Source organism: Haliotis asinina, chromosome 6, assembly GCF_037392515.1.
Source record: "Haliotis asinina isolate JCU_RB_2024 chromosome 6, JCU_Hal_asi_v2, whole genome shotgun sequence".
Lineage (NCBI taxonomy): Eukaryota > Metazoa > Mollusca > Gastropoda > Lepetellida > Haliotidae > Haliotis > Haliotis asinina.
The window spans coordinates 32,158,853-32,184,591 of NC_090285.1; the positions used below are offsets into that span (position 1 = coordinate 32,158,853).

At 44.3% G+C, this 25,739-nt stretch overlaps 1 protein-coding gene across 1 annotated transcript in view; it reads right to left on the bottom strand.

Moving 5' to 3' along the window:
* Positions 1 to 217: 217 nt before the first annotated feature.
* Positions 218 to 25,739, bottom strand: part of LOC137286895 (protein O-mannosyl-transferase TMTC3-like) — a 40,133-nt gene continuing 14,611 nt past the window's right edge. Inside the window, exons 14-21 of the mRNA XM_067818914.1 lie at positions 20,282 to 20,364; positions 10,345 to 10,417; positions 8,998 to 9,084; positions 8,691 to 8,764; positions 6,498 to 6,618; positions 6,249 to 6,353; positions 5,041 to 5,124; positions 218 to 4,279 (exon numbers count right to left, since the gene is read on the bottom strand). Coding sequence (XP_067675015.1) covers positions 3,938 to 4,279; positions 5,041 to 5,124; positions 6,249 to 6,353; positions 6,498 to 6,618; positions 8,691 to 8,764; positions 8,998 to 9,084; positions 10,345 to 10,417; positions 20,282 to 20,364 — 969 coding nt within the window. The 3' untranslated portion in view covers positions 218 to 3,937. The remainder of the gene's footprint in view (positions 4,280 to 5,040; positions 5,125 to 6,248; positions 6,354 to 6,497; positions 6,619 to 8,690; positions 8,765 to 8,997; positions 9,085 to 10,344; positions 10,418 to 20,281; positions 20,365 to 25,739) is intronic.

A 25,739-nucleotide genomic window follows, 5' to 3' on the forward strand; every position in this document is an offset into this window, starting at 1 on the left:
CGGATTTGCCCTTTAAAAAGCATATTTTATGGGATGTTTTAGAAATATCCAATAATGAAATATAGGCACATAATTATTTGCTATCCGGACACCAATTTTCAACCTGTTCACTGCTGTCTTGGTGGACCTACTGAATACCAAATTGGCCATGGATGATGCAACACTGTATCACCTATCCTTGTAAATGGCCAACCGATGAAAGATGAAACTGACACACTGGAATTGAAATGTTTATTGTTTTCATGAAGACACAGAGGAGCAACAACAGCCGCAGTCAGGAAGGATATAATGGACCATTCATAAACTCAAACAGGCAGGACCAAAATTGTACATATGTTCTTTGAACAATGGCATAAATACTTATAAACCAACAGTGACGTCACTCTTTCTTAGGGAACACTTTTTCTTGTAATATCCCTCATATCTGATACAATCGTGCTTCCTCAAGTAATTATCTAAATGATGTCTGCCCAAGGCATTATCTTAATAATGTCCCTCTGCCCCGGTAATGTTGGCAGCACATATGCATTGCGCGTTCAAGGCGAGGCATCTGCTGCCTATCTCATCCCAGTTGATTTCAACACTAAATATTCAAATTTTATCCAAAGTATATCCTTGGTTGTTTTATAAGTTGGAGATAACACGACCCTTGGGCCCATGAGAAGCTAGCTTACTTTTGAAAATGCCTGCAGGTCATGTTATATCCTACACATAAAAACATTACAGCAAAAATATTACAGCACAAACATTGGATATACGAAAATAAACTGATGTCTTTGGTACCAATAAAATAGAAAAATTAACTTCCTCTTATCTCATTTTCCAATATAAGTTATCACATCATGTCAAGGGAAATACAGGGTTTTATCAGTCCTGAGCAAGGTTATATTCGCCAAACCTCCTGCTTGGGGGAATATAACCTTACTCGGGACTGATAAAACCCCGTATTTCCCTCGACACGATGTGATATCGCATTTATCTAGCTGAATGTTTTCACTAAATCAAAACAAAACAACACGCATCAAATCGACTTGCTGCCATGTTGACACCAGCTGATCATTTGACCTCAGTGCACTGCACGTTACTAAAGACTTGTCGATGCACGCTTTTCTCACTTCGCATTGTCACCGAGGTGTAGCGGGGTGACATGACTTTCGTAGCGGGAGTACTTATACTCCCGCTCGCGGATTGTTATGGATGTACATGGTATTTTATCACAGTCACATGGACCAATCAAAACTCGCCATTTTTACATGAGGTTAAATAATATCTGTTACCATCCACTGATGTCTGATTGGTGGAAGGGTTACAATTAGCTAAATAAATGATTTCAAAGAGACTGGATAACACATATAAGTTCTCTTAATTTGAGAAACATGACAACCCAAAACAAACTATTCAGTTATAGCACTAGTACTAGAGTAATACCTATAAAACAAAGTGTGCAATGTATTTCAGTCAGCTAAAGTTGCAGATGTACTTCAGGTTACCAGTTATCTCATCCTCACAACCATCAAGAAGAAACCATGTCACCACACGAGCAACATTTTGCATTTATCCTCTCATTCCCAGCACAGAAACTGGAAAGTAAATGAAACATTTTGTCTCGTCTGGAATGGATTCACCAACTCATTTTAATGATGTTAATACGTAATGCTCAATACTGGAATGTTAGGGACAACACAAGAAAACTATGTACCACTTCCTCTCCTCCTCACATTTATAATACATGATCAAATAAACTATACATATTGGCAACAATGGTAGATTAACAGTCATGTAGATGGGATGATCACTGGGCAAACATCAACTTGGATGTTTTGATTATGTCCATGATTTAACAGATCTGCTTATTTGCAGGTTCAGGTATAAAGCATGAGGGTGCATATGAAATTCCAGTCACTTGAGTGGGAAACATTGTGTTGTCATCTGCTGCTTACCATGCATGAAGCAAGTAGTCAATGTACTAGCCTTACAAATAATGAACATCCTCATGTGAGGACCTATACCTATATGTGACCTGACAAACAGTTCTGATCTGTAACCATTACCTCATCACCTTCAGGTTCAACAAACTCCTACATCGATCCAAAATATAACTGAAAAATGTTCAGTGTTTAAATCGTTCAAAACTCAGAGTGCAAAATGGTGAAAATGCATAAACTATTTTTGTGCTGTGTTCTGTTAATAAAATGACAAAATGGGCAATGTTGATCCAGCTCAAGCGGACATGATATGCCTAAGGTGAGACCACAAGTTCTTAAAAGTACCAGGGAAAGAATTTATCAAACAATGTACTACAGAGAAAGACTACACAACATTCTACAGTGATTTTACAGTGCGAGACTATAGGACATACTATGGGGACAATGGGTGATTTTACTAGGTAAGAAGGGAAAGTCTACTAGACACATTCTACAGGAAAAGATTGTACTAGACACAGCAAACTGATCTCAAACAATCATGTACTGCGTATTTATTACTCTCCCATGGAAGATACAGTGTAATATTTTTACAATATTACACTAGTGTAATAGCGCTAGACATATGACATCATAATGATTCACAGTTCTGATGTCACAACACTAATGCTGCTTTCGCAATGATAGAACCTGCTTTTCTTTTATTTAAAGCTGAAAAAAAAACTCACAGGGTAGGCAGTGTAGTCGCAGTTTCTATCAATTTGTGTTGGACAGTAATAAACAGAATACTAAACTTGCTTCTGTAAAATTCCATATTTATTAACCTTGTCAAAGATTTAGTATCAAACTCTCTTCCACTCGTTTCATACCAAATCATTAACTTGTTCAATAAAAATGGTACGTATTCCACGGATGGTAGTTTCATATCCTCTATATCTAACAACGGGGAGAGTTCTGTGGACATAGAACTTCATTACAGATATGAATGAAATGCAGTTACTAACACCATTTTGAAGCATATATTTGTTCTGCAAAACATGGTAGTCACTTAAGCTGCTCACCAGGCCACAGAGATCGGGTGTAAGGAAATAATGTCAGAGACACTTGTTTACGATCTGTTTGTTTGCATGGATGGGTACGGATCATAGGCTCATACAGAATGACAGTAAAGACATCATATAAACAAGATAAACACAATAAGAAGATTTCTATGAAATCATAAAATAATCAAGGCTTGATATAAAATAAAATCTAAACATTCCCATTTATAAAATGTATTACTGAAATAGGTACTTGTCAGTGTCCAGTCTGAGAACTGTCTCGCATGAAAACAAGGAAATCATTAAGTACCAATCATTCATCTGTATATCACAGTTCTATCAGTAAATATACAGCTGTCCCACTGAGGATTCATCGATGGAACTTGTCACACAACCAATAAATCCACCATCTCTGTTTAGCAAGTCAGTTTAATAGCACCATTCTGTCATGACAAACACACTGGACTCATTCCATATCTTCATGTTGGTTATTCAGAATCTTTCACAGAATGTCACATACCTATCAGCAATGGTTGTTACCTGCTGAACCTCATAACATAGAGAAAAAAGTATTCTGCCTCATTTTTATGGTTTCAGATGAGTGATACAGTAGATACGAAGGTGAATGGGTCCCATGCTATTTATCACAATAGAATGGATGGACGTACGATAAACAGGAAAAAAAGTCTGTATTTCTTTGTGTTTTGGCATTTGATTATAGCAGTGTAAGGAGGATACTGCTATTTTCAAAAGTATTATGACACTATCTTAGAATAACACTCATGATATCACTGTAGTGTATGCCTCAGAACATACTTGACTACAACCTTCATGGAATTATCCTAATCCAACATATTAACAAGAGTATGGGAATAATATTTACACAATTAATTTAAAAAATAAAATCATATATGATTTACATATGTCCCAAACTAGTGTGATGATATGATGAATGATGTAAAGAATGTTGTCACATCAAGGCTGGGGTGATGGTTGCTTGTCCCCTGCCCTTGCTGATTGTTGGGCCTGGGGTGGCGGCTGATTGTCCACTGATTGTGCTGATTGTTGGCCCTGCAAGGGTTGCTTGCCTGCAGCAGCCTGTGCCTTCTGTGAGGCCATCTGTTTTCTGATCTGCTGTATCTTGCCGCGGACAATATTGAGATGCTGTTTTATGTAGTCCTCCTGTGGGGCCAGGTTGTGTGCATGGACCAGGCACTTCTCTGCTTTCAGCAGGTCGCCCTGCTCCACATACACTACACACAGATTGTGGTTGCCCTGAACGTGGTTGGGGTCAAGGGCTAGCACTGCCTCAAAGTTCTGTCAGAACAAAACATAATATTGGATATATACACACACATACTAAATAGAATTGGAACACATTCTAAAGCTTGTAGTTTCAGGAAGAAATACATACAAAGACAGGTTTGTGCACTGAAGTATATATCCTAAGGTAGAACATTTTAAGTTTGGTAATTCTTCAGTTGTAAATACCATAAATAGTTAGCAGATGGCAAAATAGAGTGTATCTATAACATTAAAAACTATCAATCTGAACACGTGATTTTTAGAAATATGTTCCAATAGCAGCTGATTGCCAAATCCATTATAGATTCTGTGGGCGTTAATCTCTGTTAGGAAGACAACTGTAACACTGTAAATGTTCACTGATAGACAGACAGACAGACAGACAGACCTGGGTTTGATTGTGGTGACAACACTTAGAGGGTCGGTCCACTTGTAGGTCTGATTACACAAGGTCATTTAGAAAGTGGTCAAACGAAACATATGATACATTTGGGATTACACTTTCTAGTACTATACTGCTCACCCCCACAAAAACCGACTGTGTTGGTGATTAGGTGCCTCACTCAGAGGGCGTGCTACTGAATCAAGTATGGGACTAAAAAAAGTACTAGATTTTTCAAGAAATGAATCAGACTTGCTAGTTTATTCTGTCTCCTAGTGAACAATAAAAGATCATAATCAGCTGGTATCATAACTGACTCTGCAGTTCAAAGGACATATATTTAACCTAATGTTTAAGATTCAGGTAGTTTTCTTGAGCTGCCAGTACATACCTGTTGAGCTGCCTTGAGGTCCTTGACAAAGTTGACATTCAGATCTCCCATCAGGATGAGGCCCTTGATGTGGTCTGGCTTGTACTGAGGATGTACAAGGTCACACGATCAATGCAAGCACTAAGGACCAGCAACATGAGAGATTTTAAGTACAATCTGAAAAGGCCTCAAGTGCAGACTTACAAGTATACTCAACTGGAGACCTAATTTTTCACACACAGAGTGAGTGAGTGAGTTTAGTTTTACGCCACACTCAGCAATATTCCAGCTATATGGTGGCGGTCTGTAAATAATCAAGTCTGGACTAGACAATCCAGTGATCAACAGCATGTGCATCAATCTGTACAAATGGGAACCAATGACATGTGTCAACCAAGTCAGCGAGCCTGACCACCCGATCCCATTAGTTGCCTCTTACAACAAGCATAGTCATCTTTTATGGAAAGCATGGGTTGCTGAAGGCCTATTCTACCCCGGGACCTTCGCACATTGATGATTCACATGGAAATAATGCTTTCACTTAAAACTTAAGAACACATGACATCATTACTAATTACAAGAGACTACGCAGTAGATTCTTCCTCCGGGCAGAGCACATGCTGGTTGTCATCTTCCACTGAGACAGTGGAAACCCAGCTCAGTTGATATCTATTTATTACTCACCCAATAAAGACACTGCAGTGTAATATTATTACAACAATATTACACTAGTGTAATGCTGCTAGATATATGACGTCATAATGATTACAGTTATGATGTCACAATGCTAATGGCGCTGTGACAATGGTATAAGACGATGCTTGACTCGTGGAAAATTGACATGAATGTCATCACACTGTAGGCAGTTTCTATCAATTGATGTTTCCAGAGTAATAAAGAGAACACTATATGCACTTCCGTGAAATAACATTTTAATTAAACTTGTGAAAGATATAGCATCAAACTCGTTTTTACACCAAATCTGTCATTTAATTATATTAGTATTACACAAAATGCTGTTTAGTATCCTTTGTTTATCATATACCTATCAATAATACGGACCATTTTGCACATAGAATACTGGGTGCCAGCATATGTCCATAGTGACCACCTAGGTTGAAAGTGTATATCTGCAATATCTGCCCACAGGAACTTACTTGTCAATAATGCCCGCCACTCATGTTATATCCTACATATATTACCAGTATATACTTTCAGCTGACTCTCACCTGTAGCAGTGTCCGGAGATAAACGAGAGCATCAGCTGGTCGGTTCATGTCGTTCACCAGCATCAAGGCCATGTTAAACAGCGCACTTGGGAAGTTCTGCCTGATCTGTCAACACATTAAATCATACCGTCCAATGCTAATATATGCTCTTACAAACATTAGACAAAGACGCTATCACCCTATTGTTAGGTCATTCCTTGGTGTGTGACACTATGAAAGTGTGTCCTACAGGTCAAATGGAGGGCTCACCTCTAGAGCTCGCTTGAAGTATTTCTCAGCAGCTATAAAGTCCTTGTCGTCCATGGCCAGCATAGCCAGGTTAAAGTATATCTTGGAGTCCTCTGGGTCTTCTTCCATCAGCTTCTTCAACCTAAATACACACAGATCACATCAAGAGTACCTGCCAATTTGAGTCAAGCTAACAAAATTGTTACAAAGCTGGACCAGCAGTGATTCATGAAATTCTTTCAGAAAGAGTAACTGTTTCACAGAGGGTAAAGCAAAAAGTTAACTGGAAATTTATCACAAACAGGCCCCACTAAGAAATTGAAGGAATTACAGCAAATTTGAAGGAATTGCATCTCAAATGTAAACAAACGCAGCCCACTCATGAAACAATTGCAGCGATATCGGTAGTTTAGCGGTAATAAAAGAAACACATCGGCCCTATCGGAAGCAATGTCGGTAATACTGGAAACACGCTCGGCCATCTTCGGAGATTTTTCGGTCGCGAGCGGAAACTCACGCAGCAAAACATGGCGTCATTGGAAGAAACACCCGTCTCGATGAGTTGTGTTTTTAGTTCCTACTATTACATTTTTATACTTATCCATCTTTGACCACCCGTGTTGAATGCGTTTAGGTATGAGGTGTTGTCGGGGCAATAGCTTATGTTTTTAGGAAAAGATAGTCACTCTAGAAGAGTGTCACAAGTCATGCGCCTGGAGGTTGTTTACATCTGAACATCGAAGTCGTGCCGATGATTACGAACGTGCGCTAGATATAACATCATTTTTTTTGTAAAATGTGTTTAAATTTGTCAATTGCACTTCATAGAAAGAAAAATTATGGCTCATAAACTTCTTCATGGCACATGTTCATGATGTTCGTAATCATCGGCACGACTTCGATGTTCAGCTGTAAACAATCTCCAGGGGCATGACTTGTGACACTGTTCTGCAGTGACAACCTGTTCCTAAAAACATAAGCTATTGTCCCGACAACACCTCATACCTAAACGCATTCAACGCGGGTGGTCAAAGATGGATAAGTATAAAAATGTAATAGTAGGAACTAAAAGCACAACTCACCGAGACGGGTGTTTCTTCCAACGACGCCATGTTTTGCTGCGTGAGTTTCCGCTCGCGACCGAAAAATCTCCGAAGATGGCCGAGCGTGTTTCCAGTATTACCTACATTGCTTCCGATAGGGCCGACGTGTTTCTGTTATTACCGCTAAACTGCCAATATCGCTGCAACTGTTTCGCGAGTGGGCTGCGTTTGTTTACATTTGAGATGCAATTCCTTCAAATTTGCTGTAATTCCATCAATTACTTAGGGGGGCCTGACAAAGAACAGTGAGATTTAAAACATTCAACCTGGATGTGTCCAATGTTTGCAAATATCCTAACTAGTGGACCATTCATCCCACGCAAGGAACCTGGTACAGATCATCCTTATCAGGAAAAGTTTTTGATCCATCAATACCATGCCTGTCAGTGAGCCTCCAATCAGTAAAGTCCTGTTCTGTATCATCCCAATCAGTAAAGTCCTGAGCCCCGTTTCACGAAGCACTAAGGTGATCGTACGTCACTAATGCAACCTTAGTGTATGGGAGTTAAGGTTAACCTCAGTTTAGGTTGCTTCGTGAAAGGAGGACCTGGTTTGTATCATCCCTGTCAGTAAAGTCCTGGTTTTTAACCATCCCCATCAGTAAAGTTCAAGTCTGTGTCATCCTTTTCAGTAAAGTCCCAGTTTGTGTATCATTGTTGTCAGAAAAATCCTGGTCTATCTGTATCATCCCTGTCAGTAAGTTCCTGGTCTGTATCATTCCTGTCAATAAAGTCCTGGTCTTATCAACCCTATATGTAAAGTCCTGGTCTGTATCATCAACATCAGTAAAGTTTTGGTCTGAATCATCCCTATCAGTAAAGTCCTGGTCTGTATCATCCCTATCAGTAAAGTCCTGGTCCGTGTCATATCTATCAGTAAGGTCCTGGTCTGGTGTCATCTCTATCAGTAAAGTCCTGGTCTGTATCATCCCTATCAGTAAAGTCCTGGTCTGTATCATTCCTATCAGTAAATTCCTGGTTGGTGTCAGCGCTCTCAGTAAAGTCCTGGTCTGTATCATTCCTGTGAGTAAAGTCCTGGTTGGTGTCATTGCTGTCAGTGTGGACTCTGGTCCATCAGTGTCATCACTGTGGACTATGTCAACTGCTCCCACCTTCTGTAGGCCTCGGGTCTATCCTTGGGATTCCCTCCTTCTTGTAACAGTATTGCTGAGTTGAACAATGTTTGCTGAAACAAAGGAAAAGAAAAAAGATTCAGCAATGTGAAATTCTAACAGTATTACCCAATAAAGTCTGAACGTGTCTTGAATAATAAATCTTGAATGTTAAGAAGACTGTTAAGAATGTTAAGAAGTTGTTCCATGATTACTGAATTCTTTTTACGAAGAAAGTCACAGTTTGGATATTTGAGCATATGAACATCAACTTATAAAATGTCTGCAAATGAGAAGCATTGCTCACTGTGTGGTCTGGGTTGCGCACAAGGGCTTCCTCGAAGTACTTGTGGGCATCGTTAAACTGCTTCAGCTCCAGGCTGACCACACCTAGCTGTTGAGAAACAACCTTCCATAATCATTGCACTGGAAGAAAAACTTGCCAAGATGCCATGCACTCATCTACCTAAGGTAAAAGGAATTAAGTGACTACTATAGTCCAATCTCCATCCTAACCAAGTAAGCAAGGTTTACTGGTATTGGCATTGTCCAATCCAAATGCATATTAAAATCAACATTCTGTTTGTAAACACAAAGGTTATGGTTAATCCAAGGATTTACAAAATTCTGTGCTGATCAAATAAGAATCAATAAATATTATTCTTCCTCTGTTACTGATGACTTCTTTTGAGTGATAAGTAACAGTAGATGAGTCTAAAAGTAGAGGTCTAACATTTCTTCCTCAAAAAAAGCAAGTCTATTCCTTTAGCTGGCAAAAGAATGTATTCAGTTTCATAGGATCTTACAGGATGACTGCTCCCTTAAAAGTCAGACCATTAATGACCACACAATATGACATAAAGCTGCAAGGGCCACTACCAGGGAATATCAAGATTGACTGAAGGTGTGTTGCTGCACCATGCATCTGTGGACAAGTCACCAAGTTATTGCATTGACTGAAATACGCATGTCTGGCTTTGAAGTCGTTAACCTTCCTCACATTTTCTTCAGATTTTCAAGCATCATAATTCCAACTCAAAATTGAAAGAAAGAAGTGTGTGGCAAGCATTATACAGACGATGATGACAACATGTCTGCTGTGGAGAACATGTTACCCCCAGGATAAAGCCTTCTACACCAGTGGGCTTGAGGTACTTCAACCTTCAAGGGTACAACTGTTTTGACCGTGCCTGGGCTGATGTTGAAACAATATTTAGCAAGAAACTTTGACATCAAGATCTTTGTTCACCTTCAGGTCAAGTGATGAAGGGACGTGAAGTGACCCCGAAATGTTGTGTGTACAAGAGTAAAAGAAGATTTGTCCATCAAAGATCTTTGTCACAGCTGAAAACTTCTATATGTCATTAAAAGACAAAACGCCTACTTTGTCTGAGCAGGAACTTAGACATGATTAACAAATACTGCAGCCCCAACCAGGGCTAGAGCTCAAACAAGAAACCAAGTAATAATCGATGTTTGATAATTCACTTACACACCAAAACATGATCAGGCTGAATAATTCAATTTGAAGTAATGATGAGTGACAGTTGACAGAATAGTGTACAGGCACTGTGGCTGTATGTGTTCATATAGAGAGAAGCATTTACTGTATCCTTAGGTCAGCTTTATGTCACTCATGGAAACAATTTCTTACATTGTAATAGATGTCGGCATTGTCATCGTCCACCTTAAGAGCTTGCTTGTACACCTGTAGGGCCTCCTCTCTCCTACAACACAAAACACTCCACATACACTTCAATGTCTACTTCAACACACATCAACATGTCTACTTCAGTACACATCAGCAAGTCTACTTCAACACACATCAGCAAGTCTACTTCAACAAACATCAACATGTCTACTTCAGTACACATCAGCAAGTCTATTTCAACACACATCAACATGTCAACTTCAACATACTCCTCCATGTTTACCAGGGCACACATCAGCATGTCTACCTGGACACACATCAACATGTCTACCTGGACACACATCAGCATGTCTACCAGGGCACACACCAACATGTCTACCAGGACACACATCAACATGTCTACCTGGACACACATCAGCATGTCTACCTGGACACACATCAGCATGTCTACCTGGACACACACCAACATGTCTACCTGGACACACATCAACATGTCTACCTGGACACACACCAACATGTCTACCTGGACACACATCAGCATGTCTACCTGGACACACATCAGCATGTCTACCTGGACACACATCAACATGTCTACCAGGACACACACCAACATGTCTACCAGGGCACACATCAACATGTCTACCTGGACACACATCAACATGTCTACCTGGACACACATCAACATGTCTACCTGGACACACACCAACATGTCTACCTGGACACACATCAACATGTCTACCTGGACACACATCAACATGTCTACCAGGACACACACCAACATGTCTACCAGGACACACATCAGCATGTCTACCTGGACACACATCAGCATGTCTACCTGGACACACACCAACATGTCTACCTGGACACACATCAACATGTCTACCTGGACACACATCAGCATGTCTACCTGGACACACATCAACATGTCTACCTGGACACACATCAACATGTCTACCTGGACACACATCAGCATGTCTACCTGGACACACACCAACATGTCTACCAGGACACACACCAACATGTCTACCAGGGCACACATCAACATGTCTACCTGGACACACATCAACATGTCTACCTGGACACACATCAACATGTCTACCTGGACACACACCAACATGTTTACCAGGGCACACATCAGCATGTCTACCTGGACACACATCAACATGTCTACCTGGACACACATCAGCATGTCTACCAGGACACACACAAACATGTCTACCAGGACACACATCAGCATGTCTACATGGACACACATCAGCATGTCTACCTGGACACACACCAACATGTCTACCTGGACACACATCAACATGTCTACCTGGACACACATCAGCATGTCTACCTGGACACACATCAACATGTCTACCTGGACACACATCAACATGTCTACCTGGACACACACCAACATGTCAACCTGGACACACATCAACATGTCTACCAGGACACACACCAACATGTCTACCTGGACACACATCAACATGTCTACCTGGACACACACCAACATGTCTACCTGGACACACATCAACATGTCTACCTGGACACACATCAGCATGTCTACCTGGACACACATCAACATGTCTACCTGGACACACATCAGCATGTCTACCAGGACACACACCAACATGTCTACCAGGACACACATCAACATGTCTACCTGGACACACATCAGCATGTCTACCTGGACACACATCAACATGTCTACCAGGACACACACCAACATGTCTACCAGGACACACACCAACATGTCTACCAGGACACACATCAACATGTCTACCTGGACACACATCAGCATGTCTACCTGGACACACATCAACATGTCTACCTGGACACACATCAGCATGTCTACCAGGACACACACCAACATGTCTACCAGGACACACATCAACATGTCTACCAGGACACACATCAACATGTCTACCAGGACACACATCAACATGTCTACCAGGACACACACCAACATGTCTACCAGGACACACACCAACATGTCTACCTGGACACACATCAACATGTCTACCTGGACACACATCAACATGTCTACCTGGACACACATCAACATGTCTACCTGGACACACATCAGCATGTCTACCAGGGCACACACCAACATGTCTACCTGGACACACACCAACATGTCTACCAGGGCACACATCAACACGTCTACCTGGACACACATCAACATGTCTACCAGGACACACATCAGCATGTCTACCAGGACACACACCAACATGTCTACCAGGACACACATCAGCATGTCTACCTGGACACACATCAGCATGTCTACCTGGACACACATCAACATGTCTACCTGGACACACATCAACATGTCTACCTGGACACACATCAACATGTCTACCTGGACACACATCAACATGTCTACCTGGACACACACCAACATGTCTACCAGGACACACACCAACATGTCTACCAGGACACACATCAACATGTCTACCTGGACACACATCAACATGTCTACCTGGACACACACCAACATGTCTACCAGGACACACACCAACATGTCTACCAGGACACACATCAACATGTCTACCTGGACACACATCAGCATGTCTACCTGGACACACATCAACATGTCTACCTGGACACACACCAACATGTCTACCAGGACACACACCAACATGTCTACCAGGACACACATCAACATGTCTACCTGGACACACATCAGCATGTCTACCTGGACACACATCAACATGTCTACCTGGACACACATCAACATGTCTACCTGGACACACACCAACATGTCTACCTGGACACACACCAACATGTCTACCAGGACACACACCAACATGTCTACCTGGACACACATCAGCATGTCTACCTGGACACACATCAACATGTCTACCTGGACACACACCAACATGTCTACCAGGACACACACCAACATGTCTACCAGGACACACACCAACATGTCTACCTGGACACACATCAACATGTCTACCTGGACACACATCAACATGTCTACCTGGACACACATCAACATGTCTACCTGGACACACACCAACATGTCTACCAGGACACACACCAACATGTCTACCTGGACACACATCAACATGTCTACCTGGACACACACCAACATGTCTACCTGGACACACATCAACATGTCTACCAGGACACACACCAACATGTCTACCAGGACACACACCAACATGTCTACCTGGACACACATCAACATGTCTACCTGGACACACACCAACATGTCTACCTGGACACACATCAACATGTCTACCAGGACACACACCAACATGTCTACCAGGACACACACCAACATGTCTACCTGGACACACACCAACATGTCTACCTGGACACACACCAACATGTCTACCTGGACACACATCAGCATGTCTACCTGGACACACACCAACATGTCTACCAGGACACACACCAACATGTCTACCTGGACACACACCAGCATGTCTACCTGGACACACATCAACATGTCTACCTGGACACACACCAACATGTCTACCAGGACACACACCAACATGTCTACCAGGACACACATCAACATGTCTACCTGGACACACATCAACATGTCTACCAGGACACACACCAACATGTCTACCTGGACACACATCAGCATGTCTACCTGGACACACATCAACATGTCTACCTGGACACACACCAACATGTCTACCAGGACACACACCAACATGTCTACCAGGACACACACCAACATGTCTACCTGGACACACATCAACATGTCTACCTGGACACACATCAACATGTCTACCTGGACACACATCAACATGTCTACCTGGACACACATAAGCATGTCTACCTGGACACACATCAACATGTCTACCAGGACACACATCAACATGTCTACCTGGACACACACCAACATGTCTACCTGGACACACACCAACATGTCTACCAGGACACACATCAACATGTCTACTTCAACACACATCAGCATGTCTACCTGGACACACATCAACATGTCTACCTGGACACACATCAGCATGTCTACCTGGACACACATCAACATGTCTACCTGGACACACACCAACATGTCTACTTCAACACACATCAGCATGTCTACCTGGACACACATCAACATGTCTACCTGGACACACATAAGCATGTCTACCTGGACACACATCAGCATGTCTACCTGGACACACATCAACATGTCTACTAGGACACACATCAACATGTCTACTTCAACACACATCAGCATGTCTACCAGGACACACATCAACATGTCTACCTGGACACACATCAGCATGTCTACCTGGACACACATCAGCATGTCTACCTGGACACACATCAACATGTCTACCAGGACACACACCAACATGTCTACCAGGACACACACCAACATGTCTACTTCAACACACATCAGCATGTCTACCTGGACACACATCAACATGTCTACCTGGACACACATCAGCATGTCTACCTGGACACACATCAGCATGTCTACCTGGACACACATCAACATGTCTACCTGGACACACATCAGCATGTCTACCTGGACACACATCAACATGTCTACCTGGACACACACCAACATGTCTACCAGGACACACACCAACATGTCTACCTGGACACACATCAACATGTCTACCTGGACACACATCAACATGTCTACCTGGACACACATCAACATGTCTACCTGGACACACATCAGCATGTCTACCTGGACACACATCAGCATGTCTACCTGGACACACATCAACATGTCTACCTGGACACACACCAACATGTCTACCTGGACACACACCAACATGTCTACCTGGACACACATCAACATGTCTACCTGGACACACATCAACATGTCTACCAGGACACACACCAACATGTCTACCTGGACACACACCAACATGTCTACCTGGACACACATCAACATGTCTACCTGGACACACATAAGCATGTCTACCTGGACACACATCAACATGTCTACCTGGACACACATCAGCATGTCTACCTGGACACACATCAGCATGTCTACCTGGACACACATCAACATGTCTACCTGGACACACATCAACATGTCTACCTGGACACACATCAACATGTCTACCTGGACACACATCAACATGTCTACCTGGACACACATCAACATGTCTACCTGGACACACATCAACATGTCTACCTGGACACACATAAGCATGTCTACCTGGACACACATCAACATGTCTACCTGGACACACATAAGCATGTCTACCTGGACACACATCAACATGTCTACCTGGACACACATCAGCATGTCTACCTGGACACACATCAGCATGTCTACCTGGACACACATCAACATGTCTACCAGGACACACACCAACATGTCTACCAGGACACACACCAACATGTCTACTTCAACACACATCAGCATGTCTACCTGGACACACATCAACATGTCTACCTGGACACACATCAGCATGTCTACCTGGACACACATCAGCATGTCTACCTGGACACACATCAACATGTCTACCTGGACACACATCAACATGTCTACCTGGACACACATCAACATGTCTACCTGGACACACACCAACATGTCTACCAGGACACACACCAACATGTCTACCTGGACACACATCAACATGTCTACCTGGACACACATCAACATGTCTACCTGGACACACATCAACATGTCTACCTGGACACACATCAACATGTCTACCTGGACACACATCAGCATGTCTACCTGGACACACATCAGCATGTCTACCTGGACACACATCAGCATGTCTACCAGGACACACACCAACATGTCTACCTGGACACACATCAACATGTCTACCTGGACACACATCAACATGTCTACCTGGACACACATCAACATGTCTACCAGGACACACACCAACATGTCTACCTGGACACACATCAACATGTCTACCTGGACACACATCAACATGTCTACCTGGACACACATCAACATGTCTACCTGGACACACATAAGCATGTCTACCTGGACACACATCAACATGTCTACCTGGACACACATCAGCATGTCTACCTGGACACACATCAGCATGTCTACCTGGACACACATCAACATGTCTACCTGGACACACATCAACATGTCTACCTGGACACACATCAACATGTCTACCTGGACACACATCAACATGTCTACCTGGACACACATCAGCATGTCTACCTGGACACACATCAACATGTCTACCTGGACACACATCAGCATGTCTACCTGGACACACATCAACATGTCTACCTGGACACACATCAACATGTCTACCTGGACACACATCAATATGTCTACCTGGACACACATCAACATGTCTACCTGGACACACATCAACATGTCTACCAGGACACACACCAACATGTCTACCTGGACACACATCAACATGTCTACCTGGACACACATCAACATGTCTACCTGGACACACATCAACATGTCTACCTGGACACACATCAGCATGTCTACCTGGACACACATCAGCATGTCTACCTGGACACACATCAGCATGTCTACCAGGACACACACCAACATGTCTACCTGGACACACATCAACATGTCTACCTGGACACACATCAACATGTCTACCTGGACACACATCAACATGTCTACCAGGACACACACCAACATGTCTACCTGGACACACATCAACATGTCTACCTGGACACACATCAACATGTCTACCTGGACACACATCAACATGTCTACCTGGACACACATAAGCATGTCTACCTGGACACACATCAACATGTCTACCTGGACACACATCAGCATGTCTACCTGGACACACATCAGCATGTCTACCTGGACACACATCAACATGTCTACCTGGACACACATCAACATGTCTACCTGGACACACATCAACATGTCTACCTGGACACACATCAACATGTCTACCTGGACACACATCAACATGTCTACCTGGACACACATAAGCATGTCTACCTGGACACACATCAACATGTCTACCTGGACACACATAAGCATGTCTACCTGGACACACATCAACATGTCTACCTGGACACACATCAACATGTCTACCTGGACACACATCAACATGTCTACCTGGACACACATCAACATGTCTACCTGGACACACATCAACATGTCTACCAGGACACACACCAACATGTCTACCTGGACACACATCAACATGTCTACCTGGACACACATCAACATGTCTACCTGGACACACATCAACATGTCTACCTGGACACACATAAGCATGTCTACCTGGACACACATCAACATGTCTACCTGGACACACATCAGCATGTCTACCTGGACACACATCAGCATGTCTACCTGGACACACATCAGCATGTCTACCTGGACACACATCAACATGTCTACCAGGACACACATCAACATGTCTACCTGGACACACATCAGCATGTCTACCTGGACACACATAAGCATGTCTACCTGGACACACATCAACATGTCTACCTGGACACACATCAGCATGTCTACCTGGACACACATCAGCATGTCTACCTGGACACACATCAACATGTCTACCTGGACACACATCAACATGTCTACCTGGACACACATCAACATGTCTACCTGGACACACATCAACATGTCTACCTGGACACACATAAGCATGTCTACCTGGACACACATCAACATGTCTACCTGGACACACATCAGCATGTCTACCTGGACACACATCAACATGTCTACCTGGACACACATCAACATGTCTACCTGGACACACATCAACATGTCTACCTGGACACACATCAACATGTCTACCTGGACACACATCAACATGTCTACCAGGACACACACCAACATGTCTACCTGGACACACATCAACATGTCTACCTGGACACACATCAACATGTCTACCTGGACACACATCAACATGTCTACCTGGACACACATCAGCATGTCTACCTGGACACACATCAGCATGTCTACCTGGACACACATCAGCATGTCTACCAGGACACACACCAACATGTCTACCTGGACACACATCAACATGTCTACCTGGACACACATCAACATGTCTACCTGGACACACATCAACATGTCTACCAGGACACACACCAACATGTCTACCTGGACACACATCAACATGTCTACCTGGACACACATCAACATGTCTACCTGGACACACATCAACATGTCTACCTGGACACACATAAGCATGTCTACCTGGACACACATCAACATGTCTACCTGGACACACATCAGCATGTCTACCTGGACACACATCAGCATGTCTACCTGGACACACATCAACATGTCTACCTGGACACACATCAACATGTCTACCTGGACACACATCAACATGTCTACCTGGACACACATCAACATGTCTACCTGGACACACATCAACATGTCTACCTGGACACACATAAGCATGTCTACCTGGACACACATCAACATGTCTACCTGGACACACATCAGCATGTCTACCTGGACACACATCAACATGTCTACCTGGACACACATCAACATGTCTACCTGGACACACATCAACATGTCTACCTGGACACACATCAACATGTCTACCTGGACACACATCAACATGTCTACCAGGACACACACCAACATGTCTACCTGGACACACATCAACATGTCTACCTGGACACACATCAACATGTCTACCTGGACACACATCAACATGTCTACCTGGACACACATAAGCATGTCTACCTGGACACACATCAACATGTCTACCTGGACACACATCAGCATGTCTACCTGGACACACATCAGCATGTCTACCTGGACACACATCAGCATGTCTACCTGGACACACATCAACATGTCTACCAGGACACACATCAACATGTCTACCTGGACACACATCAACATGTCTACCTGGACACACATCAGCATGTCTACCTGGACACACATCAACATGTCTACCTGGACACACATCAGCATGTCTACCTGGACACACATCAGCATGTCTACCTGGACACACATCAGCATGTCTACCAGGACACACACCAACATGTCTACCTGGACACACATCAACATGTCTACCTGGACACTCATCAGAAACCATGCTCAATGTCTACCCAACACACACCATATTTATTATTATCTTGCCTCACACATAAAGGTTGTTTTCTGTTTGACTATATGCTGTTCCATTATTTTCAATGTACCCCAATTTCAAATGAGGTACATTGCAATGTACCTGCTGCCACAGGCAACTCATTCGATACTTGTGGTAGTGCATGTACTTCCCTATCGCGAATAACATTGAAGCTCACATGGTGCATGGAAATTTGCGAATGCAAAACGATGGAAAAGAGATAACTCTAAATTTGTATTTCTTGTGTCGTCTGCAAAATCTAACGATGGCAACAAAAAATTTACCTCGCATTTCAATTAAGAAAGTTCCACAAAACATTTGAATGTAGTCCCTGTAAGTGTGAATATTAAGAAGGGGATTACACCAAGGCGATTTACAAAAACAATACCTGTGGTAAAAACAGCAAGATGCAAGATTCGAATCATTTGATTTACACAGGTTGAGCAGATACTATCATACGATCAGATGCTTCAAACAGTTCAAAATAAACATTGAGCTGCTTGGTAAGATAAATACTCTGTTCTCTGGGCCCCTCATAACCCATGAACAACTCATAATGTCTACTCTAACACACACCATTGTTATTAATGTCTACCCTAACACACATCAAACACAATGATCTATGTCTACCCTAAGACACATCAGGCAGTACTAAATGTCTATCCTCAGACAGTGCTACATGTCTACAAAAACACATATCAGACACAGTGCTACAGGTCGATGACAACACACATCAGACGCAGTGGTACATGTCTAACCCAATGCACATCAGACACAGTGGTATATGTCTACACAACACACATCAGACACAGTGCTACATGTCTACACAACACACATCATACACAGTGCTACATGTCTACACAACACACATCAGACACAGTGCTACATGTCTACCCTAATATATGAGTAGGATTACAGATGTTAACTAAATTACTCACTTGCCCAACTTCACCAGAACATCCCCTCGATTGATGTAGCCTTGGATGTAGTCAGACCTCATTGACACCGCTGTTTTCAGCAACTACATACAGATAACACCATCATTAGCAATACAGGGAACTACCAAAGGACATATATTGTAATGTAGTCAGGTATGAAGACAACAGGCAACCCATATACAGCAATTCAAGTGTTTCTGGTAACACTTCCATGTTTTTAAATCATATATGATACAGACAGACAGACAGACAGACAGACAGACAGTGACAATAGCGGGAGACATAAAACGTAGTCATGGGTAACATTAGGGTTGCGTTTGTGATGTGATCATGATTTTGATGAAATAGTTAGGAACAATAATTGTGAACCTGTATCCATTATGGTTTCAGTGCACAAATACATACTGAGTTACATTAGGAAGGATACAAAATTTTCCTTTTGAATTGAGCTTAGGTTTAAACAGACTTATAAACAATTTATACAAACCTGTAGAGGTTATGAATTCTTTGAAGAATGTCCTCCTTGGGGTACATATATAGCATTAAAATGTTCATTTTAAAATGCCTACGACAGTTGTAACAATATTGAATAAATATTTTACAAAACAGAAAACTTGTTTTTGTCTTGTGAGACCACCCCTACAGGGTCCCTACCTGTGCCCCTAACGGCCAAAGCAGGTAACTCTTGCCGTCTACCTTGTACCTCACTTTTCATGCTGAACTCATCAGACAGAATGTGGGGAGGTGGGTGGCCATACCCCAAGGAGGACATTCTTCAAAGAATTCATAAACTCTACAGGTTCGTATAATTCTTTTTCAGAAGAAGTCCTCCTTGGGGTACATATATAGCATAAAACAGAACCCCAACGAATGTGAGTCAGGGAGAGACATTCTGTCTGCTAACGTGTACCCTTCACACACTCTCATACACTGCTGAAGCTGCGAGAGATAGAGAAAAACACATACCCAATCACCGACACCGCTGATGTCAATCAGACGGGGGGCATGGCAAATGCGGGTCATAGGCCAATCAACTACGGAGCTAAGGAGCGATGGACATATGTCCACGCCCTAATCTCTACCCTGTATCGTACGTTCCCCAAACCAGCGAACAGTGCCAGGAATAACAGTGCATAGACTCTTTTCTCTCTCATCATTTCCAAATAATTCCACCACCACAACAATGAAATTATGGAACCCACCACCAGAATTGTACATGCTAATGAAGTCGTAAGCTCATTCAGCTAGGGGGGTCACGACCCTGACCACTGGAGGGAAATGTCTGACCAAAACGAGCACGCTCCCTCAAGTGTTTGTCCAACTGATAGTGTCGGATGAACGTGCTCGGCCGGCTCCAAATAGCCACTGATCAGATCTCCTCAATAGGCAGTGCCGCTGCATAAGCTTGTGATATAGCCACTGCCCCAACCGAATGAGCTTTTAACCCATTGGGTATGGTTAACCCCTTATGTGTGTAAGCCATACAAATGGCAGAGACAAGCCACCAAGAAATGGTTTGCTTCTTCGCCGGCAGACCAGCTCTCCCTTAGCCATAACAGCAGAACAACTGTTTATCCTTCCAGATGTCAGCAGTTCGTTTGATATAAGATCTGAGAGTTTTAAGGACATCTAAGACATGAGCACGCCAAAGAGAGGTACCTGACAGGGGAGGCTGCATGAGTGTAGGTAGCTCGATAGGTGCTGTAACATGAAAAGCGCCTGTGATCTTAGGACGGTAAGAATCTAATACTGACCCTGTCTTTATGAAAGACAGTCAAAGCAGGATCCGCTGAGATGGCATGAATGTCGCCTACCCACCTGCCCGACGTTACCCCCACAAGAAAGGCAGCCTTCCAAGTTAACAGCTGGAGAGAAAGAGACGACAGCTCGTGAAAAAGAGGACCAGACAGACAATCAAGAACGATTCACAAGTCCTACGAGGGACTAATCCACCGGACAGTCGGACTGATCCTATCCACACTGCTAGAAAGCACTGCACAAGAGCATAACACCAGAATCTGGTTCGTACCCCCAGAGGCAAACAGATCCACCTGGAACAACCCGAACAACCGGGAGATAAACTCCTGATGCAGCATCCACTTGTGCAGGGCCAGAACACGAGAGAGCGTGTCTGCTCGAACCTTGTCCACCCCTGGGAGATACATGGGACACACCTACACATTGAACTGGTCGCATCATAGCAGAAACTGCCACGCCTCCTGAAGGAGGGACGGAGACACCATACCACCCTGTTTCAGGATATAGGTCACTGCCGACTGGTTGCCCATCTCCAGACGCACCACACAGCCGCAAACCATCTCCTGAAAGTGTTGGAACACTAGCCGTACAGCTCTCAATTCTAGCACATTGATGTACAGGTGTGTTTCGATGTGACCACTGGCCCAAAACTGATTGACTGCCCAGTACACCTCCCCCCTGTCTGGCTGTCTGAATTGAGAGATCTGGTGAGGGAGTGTCCAGGGGGTAGTCCTCTGGATACATTCCCTACCACTGTCCACCACCATAAATGAGGAACTAACCATCCCGGAGTGTGGAGAATAGTCTCGTAACTCTGGGAATGAGAACACATCCGAGCCAAGGCGTACTGAATGGGTCGCATCTTCAACCGCGCTCTCCAAACAATGTCCACTGTCGCCGCCATGTTGCTTAGCAACTGGGGCCAAGTACAAGCTGAAGCCGAGGGGGACTCAAGAAATTGTAAAACAACTCTCTGAACTTTGGAGATTCGATCCGGAGATAGGGAGACCAGGCCTCGCTCTGTCTCGAATCGTGAGCCTAAGAAGATCAGATCCTGAGTGGGAACTAGATCTGATTTTCTGAGATTGATAATCCAGCCCAACTTGGTGAGAATACACATGACGGCGAACGTTGTGTCTCGACTCAAGTGGGCGGCAAGTTCCCGAAGGAGCCAATCAGCCAGGTACGGGTGATAACACCTGCCCTGTGATCTGGCCACTTGCGCTCGGATTAGCATAAGTTTGGTGAACAACCTTGGAGCCGTAGCGATGCCAAAGGGAAGCACCTGTAACTGATAGCATACCCCGTCAAAGAAAAAACGGAGGTACTTTCTGAACTCGGGATACATGGGAACGTGCAGGTACGCATCTTTGAGGTCGATGGACGTAAGCCAATCGCCTCTTTCTACAGATGAGATCACTGACCGTAGTGTCTCCATCTTGAATGAAGGGACCTTCAACATTTTGTTCAGTCCTTTTACATTTAGATCCGTCCTTTTTGTTCTTGTCCCCTTGGAACCACCTCAATGGCCGCCTTGACCAGTAATGACTGGACCTCGGCACGGAGCACCTCGACCTTCCCCGGAACAGCTGGCACTGGAGTGCAATGGATCCCGGAAAAAAGAGGTGGGTCTCGCTTCCACTGTTGTAAGTGGCCATCCCTAAGTGTGGATAGGACCCAGGGATTGGATGTAACCTTTTCCCATTCCGACAGGAAGAGAGAAAGGTGGCCACACACAGGGATGTGTGGTAACAGGCAATGAACCCCCGATGTCAGCAGTACTCCGACTGCTTGATTTGGGGTCAACAAGGGCACCAGAGGACAAACTACTGGGAAGCCGGCGCCAACTTCCCCTTCCTCTGAAAAGGCTGCTGGGGCCCGTCAGCCTTGCCCTTACCCTTACCTTTGCCCTTGCCCTTACGCACCTGTAATGGTTGCGTCCACTTGGCAGTGTCCTTGGATGGAGCCGAAGGATACGCTGAGGCAAGGGTCGAGGGCCGCGCACGAGATGAGTGATGCTGCTCCAGCAAGGGTTTGGAATCCTTGAATGTAAAGACAGCCTCGGCAGCCTCTCGAACCACCATTGCCACACTGGGAAACAGTGTAGAACCCATCCGGTACGGTAACGCTAAGAGAGCCAGCTGTGTGGCCGGCGAATACCGGGCCACCGAAAGCCTACAGAGGGCAATGATGGCAGACGTCATCTGGCACGCCGAGGACCTAATATGGTCCTGTGCCAGATGAGACTGCACCTCCGTAAGCTGCTGCGCCAAGGTCGAGGGGGCACACTCCCCTTACCCCCCTCACCGCCCACCAACTGGCGCTGTAATACCAAAGTGTACGTAGCATGAATGGTGACTTTGAGACACTGCGCTGCATTGCGATACTGCTCCTCAAAAGATCGATACATGGATTTGAGGGCAGTAACATTTGAAGTGAATGGCGGTAAATGACGCCCCTGCTTGGCAGAGGCGAGGGAACTGCCCGACGAACCCCCTAGGGCGACCGACACATAAATGAAGTCATCTACCACAGTGGGGTTGTATAACCCTAGATCTCCCATCAAGTATCTACGATCAAGCTCCGGCAAATCGAACCGTGATCGAGACCCCAACAGGAGTTGATGACATCAGCTAAAAATAGAAGGAATTATGCGGAGCCGGAGCGAATGCCTCGCCCAGAACCCTAATCTCTGTGGGGTCGAGCGTCGCTGTGGCAGGAGAGTAGTGATTTGCTCCCGTACCTGCCTCAGTGGAGTGCCCAGCAAAAAAGAAGCTTTGCTCAGCCCCACCCGACCCTCCTCCATAGTTTCCTCGACACGATCCTCTAGCAGTGACAGGAGGATCGGTTGAGGGAACACCTGAGAGCAAGAGAGGCTCCAGCAGAGCTGAGCGGCTTGACACCATCGACCCAACCGAAACGGAGTCCAGGTGGCGAATAGCCGGCAACGCTTCCATAGGAACAGATGCTGCACCGACGTTGGCCATCCCAGTGTGACCGGTTACTGATGTTGCCATCGGCACCGGCTCACCCCTTAAGGGAGTCCCCACACCAACACCTGAGTGAGTGAGTGAGTGAGTTTAGTTTTACGCCGCACTCAGCAATATTACAGCTATATGGCGGCGGTCTGTAAATAATCGAGTCTGGACCAGACAATCCAGTGATCAGCAACATGAGCATCGATCTGCGCAATTGGGAACCGATGACATGTGTCAACCAAGTCAGCGAGTCTGACCACCCGATCCCATACCAACACCTGAGGTTTGGCTGGGGACCCCTTTGGACAGCAAATTGGAAGCCACACTCAACTCCGGATGGATGCTGATTTCCTGACGGAGACCAAACATCGTGTCCAAAAATAGCGTGTGTACGAAAGCCATTTGCTGTTGCAAAAGATTGGATATTAAAACTAATGTTAAGGGTTGTGCGCTTTCAGTGTCAGGTGCAGAGGAAGTAGAAGCCACCGCCGGGGGGGACGTCAGTACTTTTCGCTGATTTGGAAGACACCCCCTCCCCCCCCCCCCCCCCACCAACTGAAACTGAGGAGGAACCCTTCTATTTATACGTTTTAGCTTTTTTTAAGGGTGGCTCCTTGGCCCATATATCTCCTTCCGCACAGCATGTTGCGCATCCTTTAAACTGGAAAAAACAGAGCCAAGCTATGACTAGTAGCAAGGTCTGTAAATCCACCAAAGCACAA